The sequence below is a fragment of the Thamnophis elegans genome, chromosome 17 (assembly GCF_009769535.1).
Source record: "Thamnophis elegans isolate rThaEle1 chromosome 17, rThaEle1.pri, whole genome shotgun sequence".
Taxonomy (NCBI): domain Eukaryota; kingdom Metazoa; phylum Chordata; class Lepidosauria; order Squamata; family Colubridae; genus Thamnophis; species Thamnophis elegans.
In genome coordinates this window covers 5,852,874-5,877,442 of record NC_045557.1, presented here as the reverse complement: position 1 = coordinate 5,877,442, position 24,569 = coordinate 5,852,874, and the positions used below count along the sequence as shown (strand labels likewise).

Sequence of the window (24,569 nt, the reverse complement as noted above, 5' to 3'; positions counted from 1 at the left end):
TTAGCGAGAGGGGCTGTACTTATAGGAGAGGGTATAAAAATTCTTCCACTCGGATTAAAACACATTTCTTCTCCAGATATTCTCCTTTAAATCCCTCGCACAGGTAAGGCTCATAGGCTTTTCTTTAAAAAAGAAAGAAAGAAAGGAAACAAGTAATTTGGTCTCTTAAAATATAAATCTATGTATCTATCATCTGTCTATCTATATTTCTTTTTTCCCTTTCTGTTTATTATCTATCCTTTATTATCTATATCTATTTTTAACCTCTCTCCATCTTTTATTTATTATCTATCTATCTATCTATCTATCTATCTATCTATCTATCTATCTATCATCTATCTATCTATTATCTATCTATCTATCTATCTATCTATCTAATCTACCTTCTACTTTTTATCTCTGTATCTATGTGTCTGTCTATCTTCAATTTATTCTATCTATCTATCTATCTATCTATCTATCTATCTATCTATCTATCTATCTTCTACTTATTATCTCTATATGTATCTATATGTGTCTGTCTGTCTCTATCTATCTTCAATTTATTCTATCTATCTATCTATCTATCTATCTATCTATCTATCTATCTATTTACCTTCTAATTATCTCTATCTCTACGTATCTCTATGTGTCTGTCTGTCTATCTATCTTCAATTTATTATATCTATCTATTTATCATCTATCTATCATTTATTATCTATCTATATATCTTCTATTTATTATCTATATCTATCTTTTATTTATTATCTATCTATTCTATCTATTTTTATTATCTATCTATCTATCTATCTATCTATCTATCTATCTTCTATTTATCATATCTATCTTTTTAATTAATTCTAATTACAATTTCTGAGCGTGTGATTTGCTAAGGCTTTTGAATCTCCTGACCTCCGTCTTGCGAATTGATTTGAAGTATTAAACTAAGTTGACTTTCTTTTTTAGCCCTGCCCGAATCTCAAATGCTCATTAAATAAACGGCTTATAAGTTGAGGAGTTTTCTGGCATTTCGGGAATCAAAGTTTCTAGTCCCTTTGATGGCATTAAAAAAAAAAAAACCAATCCGAAATTCAACTGGCCGCGTTGAAATTTGCAAAAGAAGGAACGCGGGATGAGCTAGGGAAGGAATGGCCTTAAACCTGTTATTTCCCCCCTCCCCTCTTCTCTGTTTTTCTCTTTCTTCTCCGCAAATTCCCCCATCCCCCTTTCTCTCCAGGAGTAAGGTGAAGCCAAAGCTTGTCCCAAAATGAAGGTTTTTGCCCTGACTGTACTGGTGATTAGCCTCTGCTATGTACAAGGTATGTAAATGTGTCTGGTTTTGATCATCGTAACATTAAAAAAAAGATGCGGAGACTCTGGAAAGAGTGCAGAGAAGAGCAACAAAGAGGATTAGGGGACTGGAGGCTAAAACATAGGAAGAACGGTTGCAGGAACTGGGTATGTCTAGTTTAATGAAAAGAAGGACTAGGGGAGACATGATAGCAGTCTTCCAATATCTCAGGGGTTGCCACAAAGAAGAGGGAGTCAAGCTATTCTCCAAGGCACCTGAGTGTAGGACAAGAAGCAATGGGTGGAAACTAATCAAGGAGAGAAGCAACTTAGAACGGAGGAGAAATTTCCTGAGTTAGAACAATGAACCAGTGGAACAGCCTGCCTCCAGAAGTTGTGGGTGCCACATCACTGGAGGTTTTCAACCTGGGCATGTATCTGGAATGGTCTAGGGTCTCGGGCTTGACTAGATGACCTCCAAGGTCCCTTCCAACTCTGTGGCTCTACATTCCACGGAAAAGTGGAGGATGTGCCTCGGATCAGCCACCAACTCGGTGCTATTGACGCCTGAGTAAACATTACGCCAGGACAGAGACATTGGCCGCCCACAAGGTTTTGAAGGGGGGCAGCCAGTTTCCACCGATCGGGAAAGGAGCCCAATTTTATACGGAATGACAAAATGTACTTATTAACTAAGGGACGCGACGGCTTAGTGGCTAAGACGCTGAGCTGGTCGATCCGAAAGGTTGGCGGTTTGGTGGTTCGAATCCCTCACGCCGCGTAACGGGTGGAGTGGGGGGGAGAGGGCTCTCGATATTCCTTCGAAAGTTTGCCAGGCCTTTGCTGAAGGCGAAGGAGAGGAATTGACATTCGTTTAATAAAAAGGGTTTGGTCGGAACCAGGAATCTTTTTTTTAAATTTATTTATTGATTTATTTTCAAAACAAACATATATTGTAAAAAGTATATCAGCTGGTTACAAAAGGCTTTTGTGCATCTCTTCCCGCGTCATCAAATATAATTCATATTAATTCAAATATCTTAACTCAAATATTTACTATATTAACATCATCATACCTCCACTTTTATTTGACTACAGTTATTTAAACATCCTTCATCCTTAAGTATATCAAGATTCAATCCATAACCACATGCTGGCATTTCATTTACTTATTTACAAAATCCTCCATTAACATTAAGTCCTCATATCCTGTTTTAGCTGGTTCCACCACAAAACCGCGTTCGACTAAAGGGCGCTCGACGAAACCGCGTAGCTGACGTCATCACAGCGCGACAACAGCACGGAGAAAAAAGCACGCTGTAAACGCTAAACCTAAAATTAACCCCTAAACCTAAACCTAACCCCTCTAAACCTAATCCTAAACCTAACCCTTAACCTAACCCTAAACCTAACCCTTAACCTAACGCTAAACCTAATCCTAACCCTTAACCCTAACCCTTAACCTAACCCTAAACCTAACCCTAAACCTAACCCTAAACCTAACCCTAAACCTAACCCTTAACCTAACCCTAAACCTAACCCTAAACCTAACCCTTAACCTAACCCTAAACCTAACCCTAACCCTTAACCTAACCCTAAACCTAACCCTAAACCTAACCCTTAACCTAACCCTAAACCTAAACCTAACCCTAAACCTAACCCTTACCTTAACTTGAATCGGCTTGCTTTCAAAGCGCTATTTAAAGCGCCCTTCTTTCTCCGCGCTCGCTGTTGTCGCCCTGTTGATGACATCAGCGACGCGGTTTAATCGGGCGCGCTTTAGTCGAGCGTGGTTTTGTCGTGCCACGGTTTTAGCTAAACATCCATAATATTTAATACCAACGTTTTCTAATCCTCCATGTATATAATTTATCATTATTCTTTCTTTAACTATATCCTATATCATAGCATTTTCCCCCTATTAGTTAAAATTTAACTCTATACAGTTTTGTTTTTTTATTATAATTATTATTGTTATTAATAATCTTTATATATAGTCCAAAAATATTTCTAACCTTCCCTTCTCATATCCAATTATTACTTATCATTGAACCAGGAATCTTTTTGGGGGAAATCTAGGATTAGAACAATGTTTTTTTTAATGCTGGGGTAACTTCGAATGGTTGAAAATCGAGGGTTAACTGTATTATAGCCAATCCACTGGGCTTTGATTATCATCCGTGTTTTTTTATTTTGATTTTATACACAGGTGGTTTAGTGAAACGGCAAGCCGAGGAAGAACCTCAGGGGGAAGTTCCAACTGCCTTTGCTGCTCAGTTCAATGAATTTATCCGGAGGTTGCAACAGGAAACCCAAGGATTGGCTACATCCATCAAAGAGAGCTTTGCGCAAACCCCTTTAGAGGAAATAAGGAGCCAAATTGAGTAAGAGCTGGGTTTTTCCCCCCTAAGCCCAGATGGACCAAAGCACCATAGGATAGGATAGGATAGGATTTTGGAATATAGAATAGGGATAGGGATAGGATAGGGATATTGGAATAGAATTGAATTTTGGAATAGAATAAAATAGAATAAGAATAGAATATATACAATACAATACAATAGAAAATATGGAATAGAATAGAATAGAATAAACTCTAGAATGGAATGGAATAGACTATAGAATGCAATAGAATAGAATAGAATTTTGGAATAGAACAGAATTTTGGAATAGAATAAAAATAGAATAAAATACAGGACAAAATATGAAATAGAATAGAATGGAATGGAATAGAAGAATGGAATATTGGAATAGAATAGAATAAGAATAGAATAGAATACAATACACAATACAATACAATAGAAAATATGGAATAGAATGGAATGGAATAATAGAATAGAATAGGAATATTGGAATAGAATAGAATAGAATAAACTCTAGAATGGAATGGAATAGACTATAGAATGCAATAGAATAGAATAGAATTTTGGAATAGAATAGAACAGAATTTTGGAATAGAATAAGAACAGAAAAAAATACAATACAAAATATGAAATAGAATAGAATAGAATGGAATAGAAGAATGGAATATTGGAATAGAATAGAATAAGAATAGAATACAATACAATACACAATACAATACAATAGAAAATATGGAATAGAATGGAATGGAATAGAAGAATATAATAGAATAGGAATATTAGAATAGAATAGAATAAACTCTAGAATGGAATGGAATAGACTATAGAATGGAATAGAATAGAATAGAATTTTGGAATAGAATAGAATTTTGGAATAGAATAAGAATAGAATAGAATACTATACAATAGTAAATATGGACTAGAATAGAATGGAATGGAATAGAAGAATAGAATAGAATAAGAATATTGGAATAGAATAGAATAAGAATAGAATAAGAATAGACTAGACTAGACTAGACTAGAATAAACTATAGAATGGAATGGAATATACAGAATGGAATAGAATAGAATTTTGGAATAGAATAGAATTAGAAATAATAGAAATAGAAATACAATAGAAATGGAATGGAATAGAACAGAATTTTGGAATAGAATAGAATTAGAAATAATAGAAATAGAAATACAATAGAAATGGAATGGAATAGAACAGAATTTTAGAATATAATAGAATTAGAAATAATAGAAATAGAAATAAAATAGAAATGGAATGGAATGGAATAGAACAGAATTTTGGAATAGAAATAGAATAGAATGAGCTGGAAGGGACCTTGGAGGTCTTCTAGTCCAGCCTCCTGCTCAACCACAACCGTCATAAATACGAACCAGTTGTCAAGCATCCCAACGTAAATCAGGTGAACCCTGGGGTTGCTGCAACGGTTATTCGTGTGGGAAACACGCCCCCCGCCCCCAGTCATGTCACTTTTTTCAGTGCTGCCGTGACTTCGAGCGGCCCCTGAAGGAAGTGTGGGTAAGTCGAAGGGCTAGCTGCGTTCAGATCACGCCCGGCGTTTTGGTAGGGTTGAAAATGGAACCTCCACGTTCTGCATCAGTCTACCTTAGGGGTGGAGCGGCCAAAAGGTTTAAAAACTATTTTGAGGTGCTGTTGGGCGGTAGAAAGTGGACAAGCTTCACTCCTGCTTATTATTATTTTTACTTCCCCCCCCCCCTGCAGTTCGGCGTTCCAGCAACTCCAGGACAAATTTAATCCCCTCACCCAACAGATGAGGCAAAATGTGGCCCAATTGTTCACCATCCCTGGTCGTGTCGAGCAAGCCCCCGAAGCCGAAAGCTAAAGTCGACGCTTCTCAAAAATGGAATTCTCCGTTTCCTTCGACCCCGGGATGTATATTTAGCAAAATCGGGGCTCATTTTCCCTGAATCGAAACTGTTGAGACCCTAAGACCAGTTGCAATAAAGATATATCAGTTCTTCTTTCCGTATCCGTGTGTCTGATCGATCGAATATTCGGGTGCTAAGCGGAGATGCGCTTTGGGTCCCAACGGTATGCCGAGGTTGTGGCCCGCCAGCGGCGGAGTCGGACAACGAGGTGGTTGGGGAGGAACATGGGTCAGTTCTGGGGGTTGAGGAAGGCTCAGTCGAGGTCTCTGCATTGGAGGCAGAGAGGGAGCTAGACAGCAGCGAGGCAGAAGAACAGGTGGAGCCTGTTCCCAGGGTGTGCCTGCGCAGAGCTGCCAGAAGACAAGAACAACTTAGGAGTAAAGCTACAACTTGGAGGTGATTGGCCCCTCCCAGGGGAAACAAAAGAGGAGCAAATTGATTTCCCAGATGAAGTAAAATGTTGGATGATAATAACATAATCAGATAGATAAGCAGGCAGGCAGAGAAAGATGGATGGATGATGGATGAATGTATAGCGAGATAGGATAGATAGAACTTCTGCCCAACTCACCACATGGAGTTGTTTTGGGGAAAATAGGGGGAGGAAGGAATATTAGGTATGTTCACCACCTTGAGTTATGTATAAATAATAATAATATACCTACAGCAGTCATGCAATCACTGATACATAATAATAATGTAGCTCATCATGCATACACACATAATAAATATAAGTTTAAGTGGAATATCTATATATCTATATATCTATATATCTATATATCTATATATCTATATATCTATATATCTATATATCTATATATCTATATATCTATATATCTATATATCTATATATCTATATATCTATATATCTATATATCTATATATCTAGCTATGTAGGTCTTTAGTTATTCGGGTTTTCTCCCGCGTAAAATTGGAGGTGTCTTGGCGACGTTTTGACGAAGTCTCATTCGTCATCTTCAGGCTTCGTGCTTCCAGGAGCAATGTGAGATCTCGGCTGTTTCTTCCTTTTAACTGCCAGTGGGGGTTTGAGCTGATTGGGTGGGAGCTTGGCTGTGTTCTGATTGGGTGGAGGTGTGTTCTGATTGGGAGCCAAGACACCTCCAATTTTACGCGGGAGAAAACCCGAATAACTAAAGACCTACATATTAACACCCGCGAAAACCTCAGAAAACTATATATCTATATCTATATATAGACAGAAGGAAGTAGTGATCTTCCTCCCATATTTGGGCATACCAGGGGTTGTGACTTTAAATATATACCTTTCACCCTGGCTTGGCTGATAAGGAGTCGAGCTCTGTAGCTCAGTGGTTAACACATCTGCCTAAGAGGCAATACAGCACAGGTTTGATTCCCAGTAAGGGTATGGCTAGCTGATGAGAACTAAATAGCTTGAAATAGATCTATACTAGTCTCCCTTTATTTATTTATCAGCAGAAAATATAACGTATCTATATATCTATATTTATATCTATATAGATATATAGACATACTTATGTAAAGGTAAAGTTTCCCCTCCACATACACTATATTGCCAAAAGTATTCGCTCACCTGCCTTTACTCGCATATGAACTTACTGTAAGCGACATCCCATTCCTAATCCAAAGGGTTCAATATGACGTCGGTCCACCCTTTGCAGCTATAACAGCTTCAACTCTTCTGGGAAGGCTGTCCACAAGGTTTAGGAGTGTGTTTATGGGAATTTTTGACCATTCTTCCAGAAGCGCATTTGTGAGGTCACACACTGATGTCGGGCGAGTTTACGTGGCCTACCACTTCGTGGCTGAGTTGCTGTTGTTCCCAAACACGTCCACATTATTATAATACAGCTGACAGTTGACTGTGGGATATTTAGGAGTGAGGAAATGTCATGACTGGGTTTGTTGCACAGGTGGCATCCTATCACAGTTACACGCTGGGATTCACTGAGCTCCTGAGAGTGACCCCTTCTTTCACCAATGTGTGTAAAAACAGTCTGCATGCCCAGGTACTTGATTTTATACACCTGTGGCCATGGAAGGGATTGGAACACCTGATTCTGATTATTTGGATGGGTGAGCGAATACTTTTGGCAATATAGTGTATGTGCTCCTCCTTCCCGACTCTAGCAGTTAGGCTTATATACCGCTTCATAGGGCTTTCAGCCCTCTCTAAGCGGTTTACAGAGTCAGCATATTGCCCCCAACAACAATCCGGGTCCTCATTTTACCCACCTCAGAAGGATGGAAGGCTGAGTCAACCCTGAGCCGGTGAGATTTGAACAGCCGAACTGCAGTCAGCTGAAGAAGCCTGCAGTGCTGCATTTAACCACTGCGCCACCTTGGCTCTAGGGGGCGGTGCTTATTTCCGTTTCAAAGCCAAAGAGCCAGCGCTGTCCGAAGATGTCTCTGTGGTCATGTGGCCAGCATGGCTCAACGCCGAAGGTGCAGGGAACGCTGTTCCCTTCCCACCAAAGGTGGTCCCTATTTTTCTACTTGCATTTTTACAAGCTTTCGAGCTGCTAGGTTGGCAGAAGCTGGGGAAAGTCATGGGTGCTCATTCCGTTACGCGGTGCTAGGGATTCGAACCATCGAACTGCCGATCTTTCTTATCGACAAGCTCAGCATCTTAGCCACTGAGCCACTGTGTGTGTGTATGTATGTGTACATACACTTCATATACTGTGTGCATGCATATTTAAATGTATATTTATATATATGGTATATATATGATATATACAGTATATATCTGTATAAATATACATACACACAATATATAAAATATATATACAGAATACGCATATATTGCACATTCATAAATAATACATATATAAAAAGAATACATTGATAGTACAAACCAACCAACCAATCAGGTTAGGGCTTAGCACGATGCGTCATTCGCATCCCCTCCCATCACCACCTGCCTTCGACCCGCAACACATTCGTTTCACACGTACTATACTGTTAAATCTATTATTCTACTAGCCTGCAACTTCCGCCAGCAGTCACCATGGCGGCTCCAGCTCTTTCCCTGCCCTGCCCTTTCCTTACGCATTTCCGGTTGAAACCCTTCGGCTTTGATGGCTGTAGCTGCTTTGCTCTTACGTTAGTGAAGCCACTTCCGGTCCAGCCTTCCTTCTTTCTCCCTGAGTAAAGATGGCGGACGAGGCGACCCGGCAGGTAGTAGCTGCGTTGCCGTTGCTGAAAACCAACGCCGGTCCGCGGGATAAGGAGCTGTGGATCCAGCGGCTGAAGGAGGAGTACCAAGCGCTCATTAAGGTCCGTGCTTGGTCTACTTAACGGCAGGGAGAATTATATGCCGGAGACTTACGTGGCTTTATTTCAGCTGTTCCCTTTGCCGACGGTGGCTCCAGAGGGTCAAACTAAGTCAGGACGCAAGAACGCTTCCTTTCCCTTCTGGTGATGCGAGTTAATACAATCCAGGGAGACCTAGCAGCCTGAAATTTAAGTTGAATTTGCAAAGTTTGGGGCAGGAGCGTGCCTGATTGAAGCATCCCTTGTTGCTTTGCAAAATGTTCTTTTTTCCTTTTCTTTTTCTGTAGTATGTGGAGAACAACAAGAATGCCGATAACGATTGGTTCAGATTGGAATCTAACAAGGAAGGTACCAGGTAAGGAAGATGAAGACAATTTCAAAAATAAACATTCCATCTTCCCTTAAGCTGGATGTCCTCTGGGTACAAACACCTCCGTGCAACATCGTTCCTCTTTTGCCACATCTTTCACATCCATAATTAACATTATTTCCCTAAGTTTAGCATTATAATATATTGATCATTTAAACGTTATAAAACTCTCCATTTTTCTTCTTAATATCTTCTAGTAATAATATCATGACATTAAACATCATTATTCTCATCATAATACACATACTAACAGTTTTCATCTTATTTATATCTCTAAGTGTATTGTCTCAAGTACACCACTTCTGACATCCAGAAGTCTCCCTTTAGTTTCTTCAAAAATTTTGGATGGTAATCCTTGACTTATGACTACAATTGAGCCCACCATTTTTGTTGCTAAGCAAGACAGTTGTTAAGTGAATTAAGCCACTGTTTTTCACCGTTTTCTTGCCACAGTAGTTCACTGCGGTTGTTAAGGTAGTCACGTGGTTGTTAAATGAGTCTGTCTTCCCCTTTGACTTGGTTTGTCAGAAGGTCGCAAAAGGGGATCACGCTTATTCCTTTCTGTTTCCCTCTCCGTAGATGGTATGGGAAGTGCTGGTACATCCACAATCTCTTGAAATATGAATTTGCGGTTGAGTTTGATGTAAGTTTTACCCTGTGTATTAGTTGACGTTTTCTTATTCCTTTCCCCCTTTTTCTTATTTTTTCTGAATTAATTTGTATTCCTCGTCTCCTCCGTCTTGATGGGACTTTTTTCTCTAAGAATCACATGCCGCTGTTTCCTTTTCAGATTCCAGTTACTTATCCAACTACGGCACCAGAAATCGCTATTCCAGAACTGGATGGCAAAACAGCCAAAATGTACAGGTGAGTTGTGCTTAAAACCAATCCTTGATGAAATACTTGATCTAATGCCGAAATACTTGATTCTAAACCATGGTGGCGCAGTGGTTAGAGTGCAGTACTGCAGGCTGCTTCTGCTGCCTGCAATTTGGCAGTTCGAATGTCACCATGCTCCAGGTTGACTCAGCCTTCCGTCCTTCCGACGTGGGTAAAATGAGGACCCAAATTCTTGGGAGCAAGAGGCTGACTCTGTAAAACCACTTAGAGTGGGCTGTAAAGCACTGTGAAAGCGGTATATAAGTCTAAGGGCTATTTCTATTCTGTCAATTGTGCTTTCTTAACACCTGGCACTCTCTCTCTTTTTCCTTGTAGGGGAGGCAAGATATGCCTGACGGACCATTTCAAACCCTTGTGGGCTCGGAATGTACCCAAATTTGGACTAGCCCACCTCATGGCTTTGGGGGTGAGTTTCTGACATGTCGGGGAGCGATTGGCTGGAAGGAGAGTAGAATTTGCAAAGAACCAGGAGAAATGTTTTGAGTCAGATTGAATGCAGAAAATGCAGTGACAGATTTCTGTCAGCAAAACAATGGTTTTTTTGTAATCCTGGACTTACGGCCATTTGTTTAGTGACTGAAATTGGAAACTTGCTGATAGATGTTGTGGCAGATGAAATACTTAGATTAAATAAATGTGATGTAAGCAAGAAGCATGAAAGATTTGCTAAAAAGTCTATAAGAGTTAAAATTCTAAAAAGGGGCAAGAGGGGATGGAGAGCCATGTTGGCACATCCAGGCCAACTTTGTGAAATGTTGGTCATTTCCTTTGTCTTACAGCTGGGACCATGGCTGGCTGTAGAGATTCCTGATCTGATATCCAAGGGATTGATTGAACACAAGGACAAATGAAGGCCCTATCTCACTGATTCTCTTAAGACCCTCCAGCACGCGGATCCGAGATATTGACTGTCATATATTTCTGTGTCTTAATTTCTCTCTTGTGGATTGCTAGCAAAATTGTGCGTTGTGTCTCTGTAACGAAACAAACAGGGAGGAAAAAAAACCCTGCTGATCTGTTACCATTATTTGGAGTTCACCGAGACGGATATGACTCTGTTTATTTATTTAAAGGAAAGTACCAGCATGCCAATTTTTCAGAGCGCTGGAGACCGCCTTACATGCCGCTTTTTTTGAAAGTTGTTTTAAAAGTTTATTGAAAACACAGAATGCAAAGAACTTAAAACAAGACAGAACGGATTGACCTCTGCAATGCAGAGAAATGTCTCAAGGTTTTCTTTCAATTTATGCCATTATAAAAATAGCTGGATTGTACAAAACGCCCGTGATCTCATTTCTGATTTGCAAATAAATTCTTTGGCCTGTAGCTGGGAGGAAGTCTGTTCGCAACCCTCATTTTTTCTTTGCTTGTTGTTTTCTCAACCTGGTTTTAATTTTGTTCCCTGCATTCCATTGATAGATTTCAAGCTTTTGATGGTTTTTTTAAAAAAATGAACTTTACCTCAAATGAAGGTACAGGTAATCCTTGACTTGGTTGATTATTCGAACTGACAACAGCCCTGAAAAAGTGCATTTAAGGACCTTTGCAGCATTCCTACATTCAAAATTTCATCGCTGGGCAACCTTGCATTATCCTGTTGTGTGGCAAATACATACATACATACATACATACATACATACATACATACATATCCTTTATTTCTCAATTTTAAAAATCCTATTAACAAAAGGGGCTGCATTTTGTTTCCTTGAGGGAAACCATAATAATAAACACAAGGTATATATACCGTGTGTGTATGTATGTCTATGTGTATGTATGTATGTATGTGTGTATATATATAAATATATATGCGTGTGTGTTGTATTTGTGCTGATAAATAAATAAAGGGAGACTAGTATAGATCTATTTCAAGCTATTTAGCTCTCACCAGCTAGCCATACCCTTACTGGGATTCGAACCTGGGCTGTATTGCATCTTATGCTAAAGGCATCTAAATATATATATAGGACAAATATAACAAATGTAACAAAAAGGCAACAGTAAAAAATATTGGGTTTCTGTCTGGATGGTCTCTTGTGACGAGCCGAAGGACAGAGAATGGAAGTAGTGATCTTCCTCCCATATTTGGGCATACCAGGGGTTGTGACTTTATATATATATATATATATATATATATATATATATATATATATATATATATATATATATATATATATATATATATATATATATATATATATATATACACACACACACACACACACATATATACATATATATATACATATCCACTGATTAATTGTTCTAACAATATATGTGTGTGTGTGCGTGTATGTGTATATATGTATGTATGTATGCATGGCATATATATATGTGTATATATATACATATATATATGCTATACATACATACATACATACATACATATATATATATATATGCTCTACATACATACATACATACATACATACATACATACATACATACATACATACATACATATATATATATATATATATATATATATATATATATCCTTTATTTCTCAATTGCAATTTGGCTGCTTTTTAAACACATGCCGCGGTCTCTTTAAATCTGCGGAAAGCGGCTCCCCGTTGCCCTGGCAACGAGAACCGCGCGCGGGCGCTGCAAAGCAGGCAGCAAAAACAAGAAGCGCCTCCTGGATGACGTTACAGAGAGAGGCGAGCGGAGAACGCGGCGAGCCGCGCATGCGCCGCTCAGAAACTCCGCCCCCCTCAGCGGCGGCGCGTCCGAGGGCAGGCCTTGGCGAGTCGGCGCCTGCGCAAAATTCCTCCGCGAAGCCGGCCGCGCTCCGGGCAAAGCGCGACGCGGCGCGGGAGGGCGAGGAGGAACAAAGATGGCGGCCGGAGCGGCAGGAGCCGTTGCCATGGCGTCGCGGCGGCGGTGAGGCCCGCACGCTTGGCGGCCTTCGCGGCGGCGGCGTTATGTTTTGGGGCGCGGGGGTGGGGGCGTCGGGGCCGCTGAGGGAGCCGGGGCGAGCGGCCCACCGACCGGGGTGGGTGGGTCCCGAAAGCGCCGTTATAACCGAGGTGCCCCTTCGCTGGGGGGATGCGGATAGGCCTGTGTGGGGCGGTGAGGGTGGGAAGGGGGCGCCTATACATTATATAGGTGTCACACGGGGTGGGCAAGAGGCGTGGAGAGCGAGGGGGGCATTATTATGTAACCTGCAGGCGGTGGGGGGGGAGAGGCGGATGAGTCTCGGCCGCAGGAGAGGGGTCCTTGAGAGGGGGGTGGGCGTCCCTATTCCTGTGGGGGGGTCCACCCTTTGCACCGGCTCAGAAGATGGGGAGGGGTCCCCGCCGTCTGCCCCTGAATCTAGGGGACCCCCGAGACCCTCCCCAGCCTGTCAGGAGCGGAGGACTACAAAGCCCATCGTGGCTGCCCGTCTCTGGGCCGGAGAGATGGGAGAGGTGGTCCCCATCGCAAAAGACCCCGGGAGCGCCAGGTCGGAAAAGAGGGACGCTCAAAACCCCATGCGGGAGTGGGTGGGGGCTGTGTGGGAAGCCTCAATCAAATCCACTTATTTACTTTATTTATTTTGTCAAGCCTGTATAAGATAACAGATATAAGTATAAACATGATTGTGGGGTTCCCCCCTCTTCCCCCCCCCAAAAAAGGATGGTTTATATTGTGGAAATTTTGGAGGACTACAAAGCCCATCATTGCTGCAAGTTTCGGGCCTGCTCCTGGGCTGGTGGTCCCCATCCCCAAATGAGCCCCGGGGACGCAAGGTTGGAGAAGAGCGGTTGAAAGAAAGGGGGGCTGCAAATGAAATCCACTTATTTACTTTATTTATTTTGTCAAGCCTGTATAAGAGAACAGATAGTAGTTAGACTTATATACCGCTTCATAGGGCTTTCAGCCCTCTCTAAGCGGTTTACAGAGTCAGCTTATCGCCCCCAACAACAATCTGGGTCCTCATTTCACCCACCTCGGAAGGATGGAAGGCTGAGTCAACCCTGAGCCGGTGAGATTTGAACCGCCGAACTGCAGATCGCAGTCAGCTGAAGTGGCCTGCAGTACTGCACCCTAACCACTGCGCCACCTCGGCTCTTATATATATAAGTATAAACATGATTGTGGGGTTCCCCCCTCTTCCCCCCCCAAAAAGGATGGTTTATAGCGTGGAAATTTTGGAGGACTACAAAGCCCATCATTGCTGCAGGGTTCAGGCCTGCCCCTGAGCTGGTGGTCCCCTCCCCAAATGAGCCCGGGGACGCAAGGTTGGAGAACAGCGGGTGAAAGAAAGGGGGGCTGCAAATGAAATCTACTTATTTACTTTATTTATTTTGTCAAGCCTGTATAAGATAACAGATATAAGTATAAACATGATTGTGAGGTTCCCCCCTCTCCCCCCCAAAAAAGGATGGTTTATAGCAGTGATCACCAACCACCAGAAAATTGTGGCGGTCCACAGAAAAAATATTTCCCTATTTTATATATATATATATATATATATATATATATATATATTGCACTCAATATTATTGAGAGGGACGCGGCGGCTCAGCGGCTACGTCGCTGAGCTTGTTGATCATTAACAGGTTGGCAGTTCGGATCCCGAGCACCGCATAACCCGCATTCTGAGGTGGGTAAAATGAGGACCCAGATTGTGGGGGCGATATGCTGACTCTGTAAAACCGCTTAGAGAGGGCTGAAAGCCCTATGAAGCGGTATATAAGTCTAACTGCTATTGCTCTAACGGAGTGAGCTCCCGTTCCTTGTCCCAGCTTCTGCCAACCTAGCGGTTCGAAAGCACTTTAAAAAATGCAAGTAGAAAAATAGGGACCACCTTTGGTGGGAAGGGAGGAGCGTTCTGTGCCCTCCCTTCCTTCCTAAGGCCCCAATGATCCTCCCCTTGATTTCCCCCTTTTTAGATGCCAAGAACTACAATTTCTATTGCTCCCCGCTATGTCGACTACAGTAGTGCCTAATACTTACCGAACTTCAGCAAAAGAGCATGTAAAGTTGAAAGTTTTTTTTAAAGATCTCTCTGCTAGTCTTATTTGTCTGTCTGTCTGTCTTATCTATACACCTATCCATCCCTCCACCCACCCACCTATCTAATTTATATGCTGGCCATCTTACCGTGATGTTCCTCACCTCTTGGAAATTAGCTGCTAGCTAATAAGACTCTTAGTAATTGGATCTGTTTACCGGACTGCTCCATTATTCATCTGATCGCTTTGATTCAGATTGCGATTCCTTAGCGAGTTGGATTTAGGTGAGAAATGGATTCCTCTTCTTTATTCGCCTTTTCTTTCCTTGCTCTGTCTGGTGTATTTTTCAGGCAAGAAGTTCTGCTAATTGTCAATAATTTGTCATCATATTGAGCCCAGATTGTGGGGTTTCCTATCCAGCCTGCCTCTATGGTTGCTATTGTAATTTAACACTCTTTTTAAGGATGAGTAAAGCCATCTGATGAGGATAGATCTAATGACAGTTTATTGGCACTGAAGCTAAAAATAGCCTTTATTTCTGGGCTGATTTCTGGAGAAAACTGCCTACGTTCTTTGAAGAAAATGTTGCTGTCCACTTCTATGGCTCTACTCGTGGACTAAATATGTACTTGACATAACCCAAATTTTGAATAGGGACGCGGTGGCTCAGTGGCTAAGACGCTGAGCTTGTCAGTCAGAAAGGTCGGCGGTTCGAATCCCTAGTGCTGCATAGCGGAGTGAGCTCCCGTTCCTTGTCCCAGCTTCTGCCAAATTAGCAGTTCGAAAACAGGTTAAAAATGCAAGTAGAAAAATAGGAGCCACCTTTGGTGCGCCGACGAAACCGCGGCGAGAAAACCACGAGTTCTAAATTGCGCCGACGAATGAGCACAGAAGCGCGCCGACAAAAGCGCGCCTTCAACAAACAAGTAATAACTGCGAGTTATAAACCTAACCCTTACCTTAACTGAAATCACGCTTTTGTGGGTGCGGTTTTGTCGGTGCGTTGTGGGCGCGTTTATGACTTTGTGGTTTTCTCGCTGCGGTTTCGTCGGCGCGCTTTTGTCATGAGCGCATTTGTCGGGTCACGCCTTTCTTGCCCACGCTAAATTATAAAAGGTGCTCGACTTTTATTCATTTGGGTGCTCCTTTTAATATTAAAATATGCAAAGCATCTACCAGCTGTAAGGGTTAATATCCAGGCTCAACTGCGCTTCTTTGCCTGAAATTGAAATGGATGGGAATTGGGTTCATTGTGATTAAGCCATCCCATAATCTCAGGGGATCGCGTGAGATGTTTCTCAGTTGGCTAGGCAAGGCTGCCAGAGTCAAGTACAGGTAGTCCTTGATTTACAACAGTCCACTTAATGGCTATCTGAAGTTACAACGGCACTGAAGAAAAGTGACTTACGGACGTTTTTCACACTTACGACCCTGTGGGTCATGTGATCAAAATGCAGACTCTTTAACAAACAGCTTGTGGTGTCTCGGAGTGACGTGATTCCCCTTTTCCGACCGGACAAGCCAAGTTCCATGGGGGAGCCAGGTTCACTTAATGACCGTGTGACTCAATGAACACGGCTAAATGATTCACCTAACAACAAGAAAGGTCGTAAAATGAGGCGAAAGCGACTTGTGTTGCGTAGCGGTAGCTGGGCTCAATTGTGGTCGTAAGTCGAGGACTATCAGTAGCCTTCCAACAATACCGAAACTTAGAGAAACTGCAATGTTATCAAGGAGAGGAAGGGGAGAAGAACTGTGGGGTCCTCGGTGCTCTCTGAGCTGGGTGGTTTCCTTGCAGACATTTCAGGACCCAACTAGGGAACATCATCAGTGCCAGAAGGGAGTAGGATTTGCAGAGAGGAGGAGGAGAAGGACTGTGGGATTCTTGGTGCTCTCTGAGCTTGCTTTGGTTGTTTCTTCGCAGACGTTTCACTATCCAGCTAGGTAACATCATCAGTGCTAGAAAGAAGTAGAGTTTGCAGAAAAGAGGAGGAGGATTCTGGGGTCCTTGGTGCTCCCTGAGCTTGGTGGTTTTCTTGCAGGCGTTTCATCACCCAGCTAGGTAACATCATCAGTGGTACAAGGGAATGGGGATTGCGGGGAGGAGAAGCAGGAGGAGAAGAAGAAAAAGGAGGAGGAAGAGGAGGAGAATTGTGGGGTCCTTGGTGCTCTCTGAGCTTGGTGGTTTTCTTGCAGACGTTTCATGACCCAACTAGGTAACATCAACAGAAGGAAATGGGGGTTGCAGGGAGGAAGGAAGAAAGGAGGAAGAGGAGGAGAACTGTGGGGTCCTTGGTGCTCTCTGAGCTTGGTGGTTTTCTTGCAGACGTTTCATCACCCAGCTAGGTAACATCATCAGTGCTGGAAGGGAGTGGGGTTGCTCCCTGTTTATACACAAGCGGCTTGCCCTGTCAGTCTTGGTGGAAGTGTGTTTGCGAGAAGCTAGAACTCAGGAGAAGCTTACCTTTAAGCTACAACTTGTTTTCTCTCCCCTTGGGAGACGGGGTGGAAGAGTCTATTTGTCAGCCAGCCAATTAAGTCAGGAACAAGTTTGTGTGGAATCCTACTTTGTGGATATGGCCTCTAGTAACAAAATTTGCCAAACCTGGCTCTGCTTTCCTCTTCTCTTTCTTAATGCCCTGTGCGTTAGGGTGGAGCTGAGGCTGCTTCCTAACGTCCCCGAGGCTTAAATCTCGTGTCTCTTAATTTTTTTGGTAACCATCTCTCTGCGGCGGCGTTTCTCCAAATCTCGGCGGCTATCGGCGTTGTGCGGGGACTGAAAGCCCCCCCGCGTGAGCCCCGCTTCCTGTTCTCTTTTGCAGGGCCACAGCCAAGGGGAACCCCAGTGCAGTCAGCCACCTCCGTGAGGTGTGAACGAGGGGCCAGCAGAGTTGAGAGGCACTCCGCTTGCGAGAGGTGTGTATTGTTGTGTTGCCCGGCGGAAGGACATTTCACACAGTCCCGTTTTTTTCTTTTCCCCAGCCGAACTGTCTGTCCTCAAAGATAGCTTTCGGATATTCAAATCGGGAGGGGAATCTTTCGGTTGGCGGCGTCAACTTCGAACCGAACCCGGCTGGCCGGGGGCATTTTGGAGACTTCAGGGTTGCTACGATGCGATGAAGGGATAGGGAGGGGCAGAAGAGTTAGATGGGGGCCTTGTAGCCAGAATAGAGTAGAATGGAGTGGAATAAAAAATGGAATAGAGAAAAGAAGAGAATAGAAAATAAGATATAGAATATAGAATAGAATAGAATAGAATAGAACATAGAATAGAATAGAATATAGAAGAGAGAAGAGAATAAATAGAGAATAAGATATAGACTATAGAATAGAATAGGAGAATATAGAATAGAAGAGAGAAGAGAGTAGAGAATAGAGAATAAGATATAGAGTATACAATAAAATAGAATAGAACATAGAATAGAATATAGAATAAAGAAGAGAGAAGAGAATAGAGAATAAGATATATAGAATAGAATAGAATAGAATAGGAGGATATAGAATAGAATAGAACAGAACATAGAAGAGAAGAGAATAGAGAATAAAATATAGAATATAAAATAGAATAGAATAGAACATAGAATAGAACAGAATAGAAGAGAGAAGAGAATAGAGAATAAGATATAGAGTATAGAATAGAATAGAGCCGAGGTGGCGCAGTGGTTAAATGCAGCACTGCAGGCTACTTCAGCTGACTGCAGTTCAGCAGTTCGGCTGTTCAAATCTCACCGGCTCAAGGTTGACTCAGCCTTCCATCCTTCCGAGGTGGGTGAAATGAGGACCCAGATTGTTGGGGCGATATGCTGACTCTGTAAACCACTTAGAGAAGGCTGAAAGCCCTATGAAGCGGTATATAAGTCTAACTGCTATTGCTATGGAGAATATAGAATAGAATAGAACATAGAAGAGAAGAGAGAAGAGAAGAGAGAATAAAGAATAGAGAATAAAATATAGAATATAAAATAGAATAGAATAGAACATAGAATAGAGAATAGAATATAGAATAGAATTCTTTATTGGCCAAGTGATTGGACACAATTTGTCTTTGGTGCAGATGCTCTCAGTGTGCATAAAAAGACAAGCAAAATCGTTTCCTGTGGGAATCAAGGACATTCCAATGGGGAGGGAAGGAAGGAAGGAAGGAAGACAATGGATCCCACAGCCATGCCTGAGCCACCACAGGTGCCCCTCACTCGAGTGACATTGAGCTGGCCCGTGGACACACTGTCCACATGCCCCCCCCCCCAGCCCTCCAAGATCAAACACAACCCTGATGCGGCCCTCCATAAAATCAAATTTGACAGCTCTGCAATACGCTATCGGCCCTAAAACTTTTCTTTGAGGAATCTCACCTGCTTGGGAGTTCTGCTTTCTACGGGGCCTTCACTTGGAACCCCGACACGGGGATCTTTCGGATGGTGGCCTGACCTTTTGCTCTTCCCTCTCTCCTCTTCCTTCCAGGGCTCTTCACCTCCTCCTCTCCACCATGCCCCAAGCGTCGGAACATCGCATGAGCCGGGCTCGAGAACAAGCCGTCATCACCTCCCAGCCGAAAGCCACCCACAAGCTGCTCAATGGGTGCCGGGCCCCCAGCCAAGAGCACCGTGCCTGCTGCTCCTCTTCCGCCCTCTCCAATGGGCTCTCCACCCTCAACACCACCGCCGCTTCCAAGCTCCGCCCTCTGCCCCCCCGGCCGGGCAACGTGGAGGAACGGAGCAAGAAAATGGAGCTGGAGCGCGGCAGGGCCTCCAAGCGGGGCGAGGTCCCCCGCGGCACGTCGTCATCCCGCCGGGGACCCCTCAAAGCAGACCACGCCCTCCGGGTGCCCAGCTGCCCGCAAGCCTGCACAGTCTCCAGCAGCAGCTCGTTCAGCATGCCTCCCGGAGTTCTCCTGGGCGGGCCGGACTCCGAGTGCCGGCAAAGCAACCTGCTGCGCTCCAAGTCCATCAGCATCGGGGACTTGAGCCATCCGGGCAGCCGCGGCGAGGAGCAGCTGAGCCTGGCGCTGAACCGGCTGACCCTCCAAGACCGCAGCCCATCTTGCAGTCACAAGCTGGGCCTGGGCGCCCTGGCTCTGAAGAGGAGCTCGTCCCTCCGCAGGGTCAACGTGACGTCCGGCCTCGACGGCCGCCCTGCCGCTCCGCTCCTCTCCGTTCGCACGGAAGGCTATCTGAGGACTTGCAACATAGACCCGCAGGCCCTGGAGTACGGACGTCCGCAGGATATCCTGATGACGACGAGCCCGCCTTCAAACAGGACTCCGGTTCTGAGCCGACTGGAAGACAAAGCAACAACCGTAAGTATTGTGGCCCGCCAGCGGATCTGGCAGCAGATTCGGACAGTGAGGAGGGTTGGGGAGGAACCTGGGCCAGTCCTGGAGTTTGGGGAAGGCTCGGATGAGGGCTCTGTGTCGGAGGCAGAGAGGGGGTTGAGGCTGTCTGACAGTTATCAGTTCCCTTCAGAGTCAGACATCAGTGAGGCAGAAGAACAGCTGGAGCCTGTTCCCAGTGCGCGCATGCGCAGAGTTGCTAAACAAAGAGAAGAGCTAAAGAACAGGGGTCGACTTGGGAGTTAAGGCTACAGGTGGGCGGTGAATGGCCCCTCCCAGAGGCAATAAAAGAGGAGCGAAAGGGGAGTGGAGTTTGCAGGCGAGACAATTAGTTCGCTTCTTTGGTTCGTGACTCTCCGAGATTCCTGGCCAGGTTCTGCAGAGGAGAAACGGCTCCTTCCTTGCAGGGTTCTTGTTGTTGTTGCAGTTCTGAAGTGTACTGTTGTGGCACTGATGACGTTACCTAGTTGGCTTATGAAATGTCTGCAAGAAAACCGCCAAGGTCAGAGAGCACAAAGGACCCCACAGTCGTCGTCCTCCTCCTCCTTCTCCTCCTTCTCACCCCTGCAAACCCCACTCCCTTCTAGCACTGATGATGTTACCTACTTGGGTCATGAAATATCTGGCAGAAAAATTGGATGACTGAGATCATCTTTTCAACCCTGAGCTGCAATTGTTCCCCTTCCTTGATTCCATTCTTTCGCTTTGCGTCCGTCTCTCTCTTGCCGGATTTACGACGATCTGCAAACGGGGAGCAGTTTCTAATCTTCACTCTCTTTCCTTTTTGACTTAACGTCTCTCTCTCCACCCTCACTGTCCTACTCAGAAGATTCCCCCCCACCCCACTTAGTTTGCACGACCGGACGATCCAAATTCTGATTTCCCTTTTAATTTTCCCCCGGCCGCCTCTGATTTTTTTTATTTGAAGCGCAAGGCTGATTTGCGGGAAGGCACCCAAAAGGTACCCACTGCTCATTAACATAAGAGAAAAGCACGTTGTTTCCATAGAAACACGGGTGGCACAGCACACATGAAGTATCGCAAATGTCTCCCCCCCCCCGCATCCCCCAAAATCTTCCTTTTAAATACTGTATTTTTCGGACTATAAGATGCACCGGAGTATAAGTCGCACCAAGATTTTGAAGAGGTATATTTAAAAAAAAGAAAGTTTTTGCCCTCCCCGGCAAACTTTCCCTATTTTTTTGTGAAAAGGGGGCCATGCGGAGAGTTTGAGAGGCCTTCAAAGTGCCATGGAGGTCCAAAATGCGACGCGTAAGGGGGAAACAGAGTCCGTTTTTTGCAAAAACGGGGCTGCAGAGAGTTTGGAAAGCGTGCAGAGTGTTACCGGAGGCTCAGGAGGGCAAAACCAGTCCCGTTTTTGTGAAAAAACGGGTCCATTTTTCGCTCATTTTTGCCCTCGGGTCCCAAATGGGATGCATGGGGTGGGGTTTTGGGAGGCATTTAGTGTATAAGATGCACCCAGATTTTCACCCTCTTTTTTTTGGGGGGGGCGGATGTAAAAAGGTGCATCTTTTTTTTATTATTAAAAAGGTTTTTTTTAAAAAAATTTCTCTTTCAAATTCATTCACAAATATACACTCTGATAGTTACTATTTAACATTTATCTATTCACCATTAATTTTATCGTTAAAATTAACGATAATTTAGAGCCGAGGTGGCGCAGTGGTTAAATGCAGCACTGCAGGCTACTTCAGCTGACTGCAGTCCTGCAGTTCGGCTGTTCAAATCTCACCGGCTCAGGGTTGACTCAGCCTTCCATCCTTCTGAGGTGGGTAAAATGAGGACCCGGATTGTTGTTGGGGGCAATATGCTGACTCTGTAAACCGCTTAGAGAGGGCTGAAAGCCCTATGAAGCGGTATATAAGTCTAACTGCTATTGCTATTCTTACAAATATATAGAATACAGTTGGGGTCCATCCATCTTATTTTGCAGCAACCTCGCTCCTATCTTCTCAACCTCCCTTCTCTGCCTTCTTCTTTCCTCCTCTCCTTCCTTCTTTCTTCTTCCCCTCTCTTTCCCCCTCCTCCTCTCTCCTCCTCCTCCTTACACTCTCTCCTACTCTTAATTCCCCTCCCTTACTTTCTCTGCTTATCCTTTCTTCCTTTCCCTCTTCATCCTTCCTCCTTTCCATTGGTGCATCTTATACTCGGAAAAATACGGTACTCATGCTCAAATATCTCCTGTTAATTTGTTGTGCATCTATTGTTTGTTTACCCTCCCTGGAGGGGGTGGGGGGGCTTCTGATTAGAGTGGGTGTCCCTATTTTTACCGTGTTGTGTAGCCAACAATCCCCGCTGAAAACCTTCGCTCCCCAAGCGACTCCTCCCAACAACTCCTTTGTGAGTCCGCTGTCAGGTTTACACAAGAGGTGTAACCGTTAATTAATTCCCCACGGGGGGGGGGGATTTCTCCTGCAGCTCTACAGGTGGTCCTCGACTTACGACCACCTTGGGGACTGGAACTGCCGTTGCTCAGTGTCATGTTGATGGTGGTAAGCCCGAGTCACTTTTTCAGGGCCTTCCTCGTTCAAAACGGTCGCTCAATGAACGGTTGTAAGTCGAGGACCCTCTGTGCAACCGTCTCCCTTGGGGGCAATCAAACCTTCCTTTAATTCCCGCTTCTTCCAGATTAATTTTGGGCCTTATGTGGGTCTCCCAGAACTATGATGCTTTTATTTTGGATTGAAAAGTTTCTTTAATTTTTATTTCCCATTCCTATTTTCACAAATATGCAATCTCAGAGCTATTATTAATAATATGTTATCTTTTGACGTTCATAACAATTCATTTCTCCTCCTAAAATTAAAAATATAATCGAGATTGCTTTCATGCCATCCCATACATCCATCATGTTTTACAACGATCCTACTTCTCCTTCCCTCTCCTTTTCTCCTTCCCTCCTTCCCTCCCTTCTTCTCTACTTTCTTCATTCCTCCTCTCCTTTCCCTTTTCTTCTTTCCCTTCTTCTTCCCTCTCCTTTTCTCCTTCCCTCCCTTCTCTACTTTCTTAGTTCCTCCTCTCCTTTCCCTTTTCTTCTTTCCCTTCTTCTTCCCTCTCCTTTTCTCCTTCCCTCCCTTCTCTACTTCCTCCTCTCCTTTCCCTTTTCTTCTTTCCCTTCCTCTTCCTTCTCCTTTTCTCCTTCCCTCCCTTCTTCTCTACTTTCCTTTTTCCTCCCCTCCTTTCCCTTTTCTTCTTTTTCCCTCTCCTTTTCTCCTTCCCTCCCTTCTTCTCTACTTTCTTCTTTCCTCCCCTCCTTTTCCTTTTCTTCTTTCCCTTTTTCCCTTCTTCCCTCTCCTTTTCTCCTTCCCTCTCTTCTTCTCTACTTTCTTCTTTCCTCCCCTCCTTTCCCTTTTCTTCCTTCCCTACTCCTCCCCTCTTCTTCCCCTTCCTGCCCTCTCTCCTACTCTTACTTCCCCTCCATTTCTTCCTCTCCTTTTCTCTTTCTTCTTTGCCCCTTCCCTTCTTCTCTTCTCCTCTTCCTACCTTTACCCCTCTCTCAGAGAAATATGACCCTTGTTGCCATCGCCTTCCTGCTGTTGGTTTTTTTGTTTTGATTTTATCTTACTTTCTCTCTCTGTCTCCGTTGTTCCTTCGACCCGCCCCAGGTCCCTAAAGTCGCCCGCTCCGCTAATTAATCCCATCGCGGTGAGTCTCCAGAGTTACCAAGAATAGCTGGAAGAAAGGGGATTGGCTCGTGAGCTGATGGCTTATAGAGGCAGGTGGGAGGGCTCCGCGGTCCTTTTACCCTCACCGTTGAATGGGGCGAGGCATAGCTCCCTTGTCCGGCTTCGGGGGGCGGGGGGTTCCAACCGGAGCTATGCCGGAGGTCCAGGGTGCCACTTTGGTGGAACTGCCTCAGAAATTGCACCGCAACTTATGCGCCAAATGCAAAGTTAATGGCCGAGGGACAGACATCTCCGAGTCGGTCGTCCATACGGCAATGATGGGGCTTCTGCTGATGACCAGCAAGGTAACCCCAGGAATATCCATAGAAAAGAAGATTTGTAGCTCAGGGTTGAAATAAGGAGGTCCTTGGTGCTCTCTGAGCATGGGTTTTTTTTCTTGCAGACGTCTCATGACCCAAGTAGGGAACATCATCAGTGCTTCATTGCCGGAGGTTTTTAAGAAAAGATTGGACCACCATTTGTACATCATAATATAGGGTCTCCTGCTTGAGAAGGGGGTTGGACTAGGAGACCTCA

At 44.0% G+C, this 24,569-nt stretch overlaps 3 protein-coding genes across 3 annotated transcripts in view; all 3 read left to right on the top strand.

Annotated features, from left to right (window-relative positions):
• Positions 1-5,629, top strand: LOC116520004 (apolipoprotein A-II-like). Its single transcript, XM_032234131.1, has 4 exons — positions 1-103; positions 1,217-1,298; positions 3,479-3,653; positions 5,362-5,629. Exons 2-4 carry the CDS (start codon positions 1,247-1,249, stop codon positions 5,480-5,482), a joined length of 348 nt encoding a protein of 115 aa, XP_032090022.1. The 5' UTR covers positions 1-103; positions 1,217-1,246; the 3' UTR covers positions 5,483-5,629.
• Positions 5,630-8,655: 3,026 nt separating this feature from the next.
• Positions 8,656-11,405, top strand: UFC1 (ubiquitin-fold modifier conjugating enzyme 1). The gene is made up of 6 exons (XM_032233762.1): positions 8,656-8,807; positions 9,092-9,159; positions 9,754-9,817; positions 9,965-10,041; positions 10,390-10,480; positions 10,854-11,405. The coding sequence occupies exons 1-6, from the start codon at positions 8,685-8,687 to the stop codon at positions 10,923-10,925; spliced, it is 495 nt and encodes a 164-aa protein (XP_032089653.1). The 5' UTR covers positions 8,656-8,684; the 3' UTR covers positions 10,926-11,405.
• A 1,462-nt stretch (positions 11,406-12,867) lies between these two features.
• USP21 (ubiquitin specific peptidase 21) overlaps positions 12,868-24,569 on the top strand; it is a 26,404-nt gene continuing 14,702 nt past the window's right edge. The window contains exons 1-3 of the mRNA XM_032234238.1: positions 12,868-12,960; positions 17,840-17,933; positions 19,479-20,313. Of these exons, the coding sequence (XP_032090129.1) occupies positions 19,504-20,313 (810 nt within the window). The 5' untranslated portion in view covers positions 12,868-12,960; positions 17,840-17,933; positions 19,479-19,503. The remainder of the gene's footprint in view (positions 12,961-17,839; positions 17,934-19,478; positions 20,314-24,569) is intronic.

What these genes read in the sequence shown, in the direction of transcription:
- LOC116520004 (XM_032234131.1), top strand. Translation starts at nt 1,247, where the DNA reads ATGAAGGTTTTTGCCCTGACTGTACTGGTGATTAGCCTCTGCTATGTA. An exon ending in TAGCCTCTGCTATGTACAAG is followed by an intron (nt 1,299 to 3,478) that starts GTATGTAAATGT and finishes TTTTATACACAG; the next exon opens with GTGGTTTAGTGAAACGGCAA. An exon ending in GAAATAAGGAGCCAAATTGA is followed by an intron (nt 3,654 to 5,361) that starts GTAAGAGCTGGG and finishes CCCCCCCTGCAG; the next exon opens with TTCGGCGTTCCAGCAACTCC.
- UFC1 (XM_032233762.1), top strand. Translation starts at nt 8,685, where the DNA reads ATGGCGGACGAGGCGACCCGGCAGGTAGTAGCTGCGTTGCCGTTGCTG. An exon ending in AATTTGCGGTTGAGTTTGAT is followed by an intron (nt 9,818 to 9,964) that starts GTAAGTTTTACC and finishes TTTCCTTTTCAG; the next exon opens with ATTCCAGTTACTTATCCAAC. An exon ending in CCCACCTCATGGCTTTGGGG is followed by an intron (nt 10,481 to 10,853) that starts GTGAGTTTCTGA and finishes TTTGTCTTACAG; the next exon opens with CTGGGACCATGGCTGGCTGT.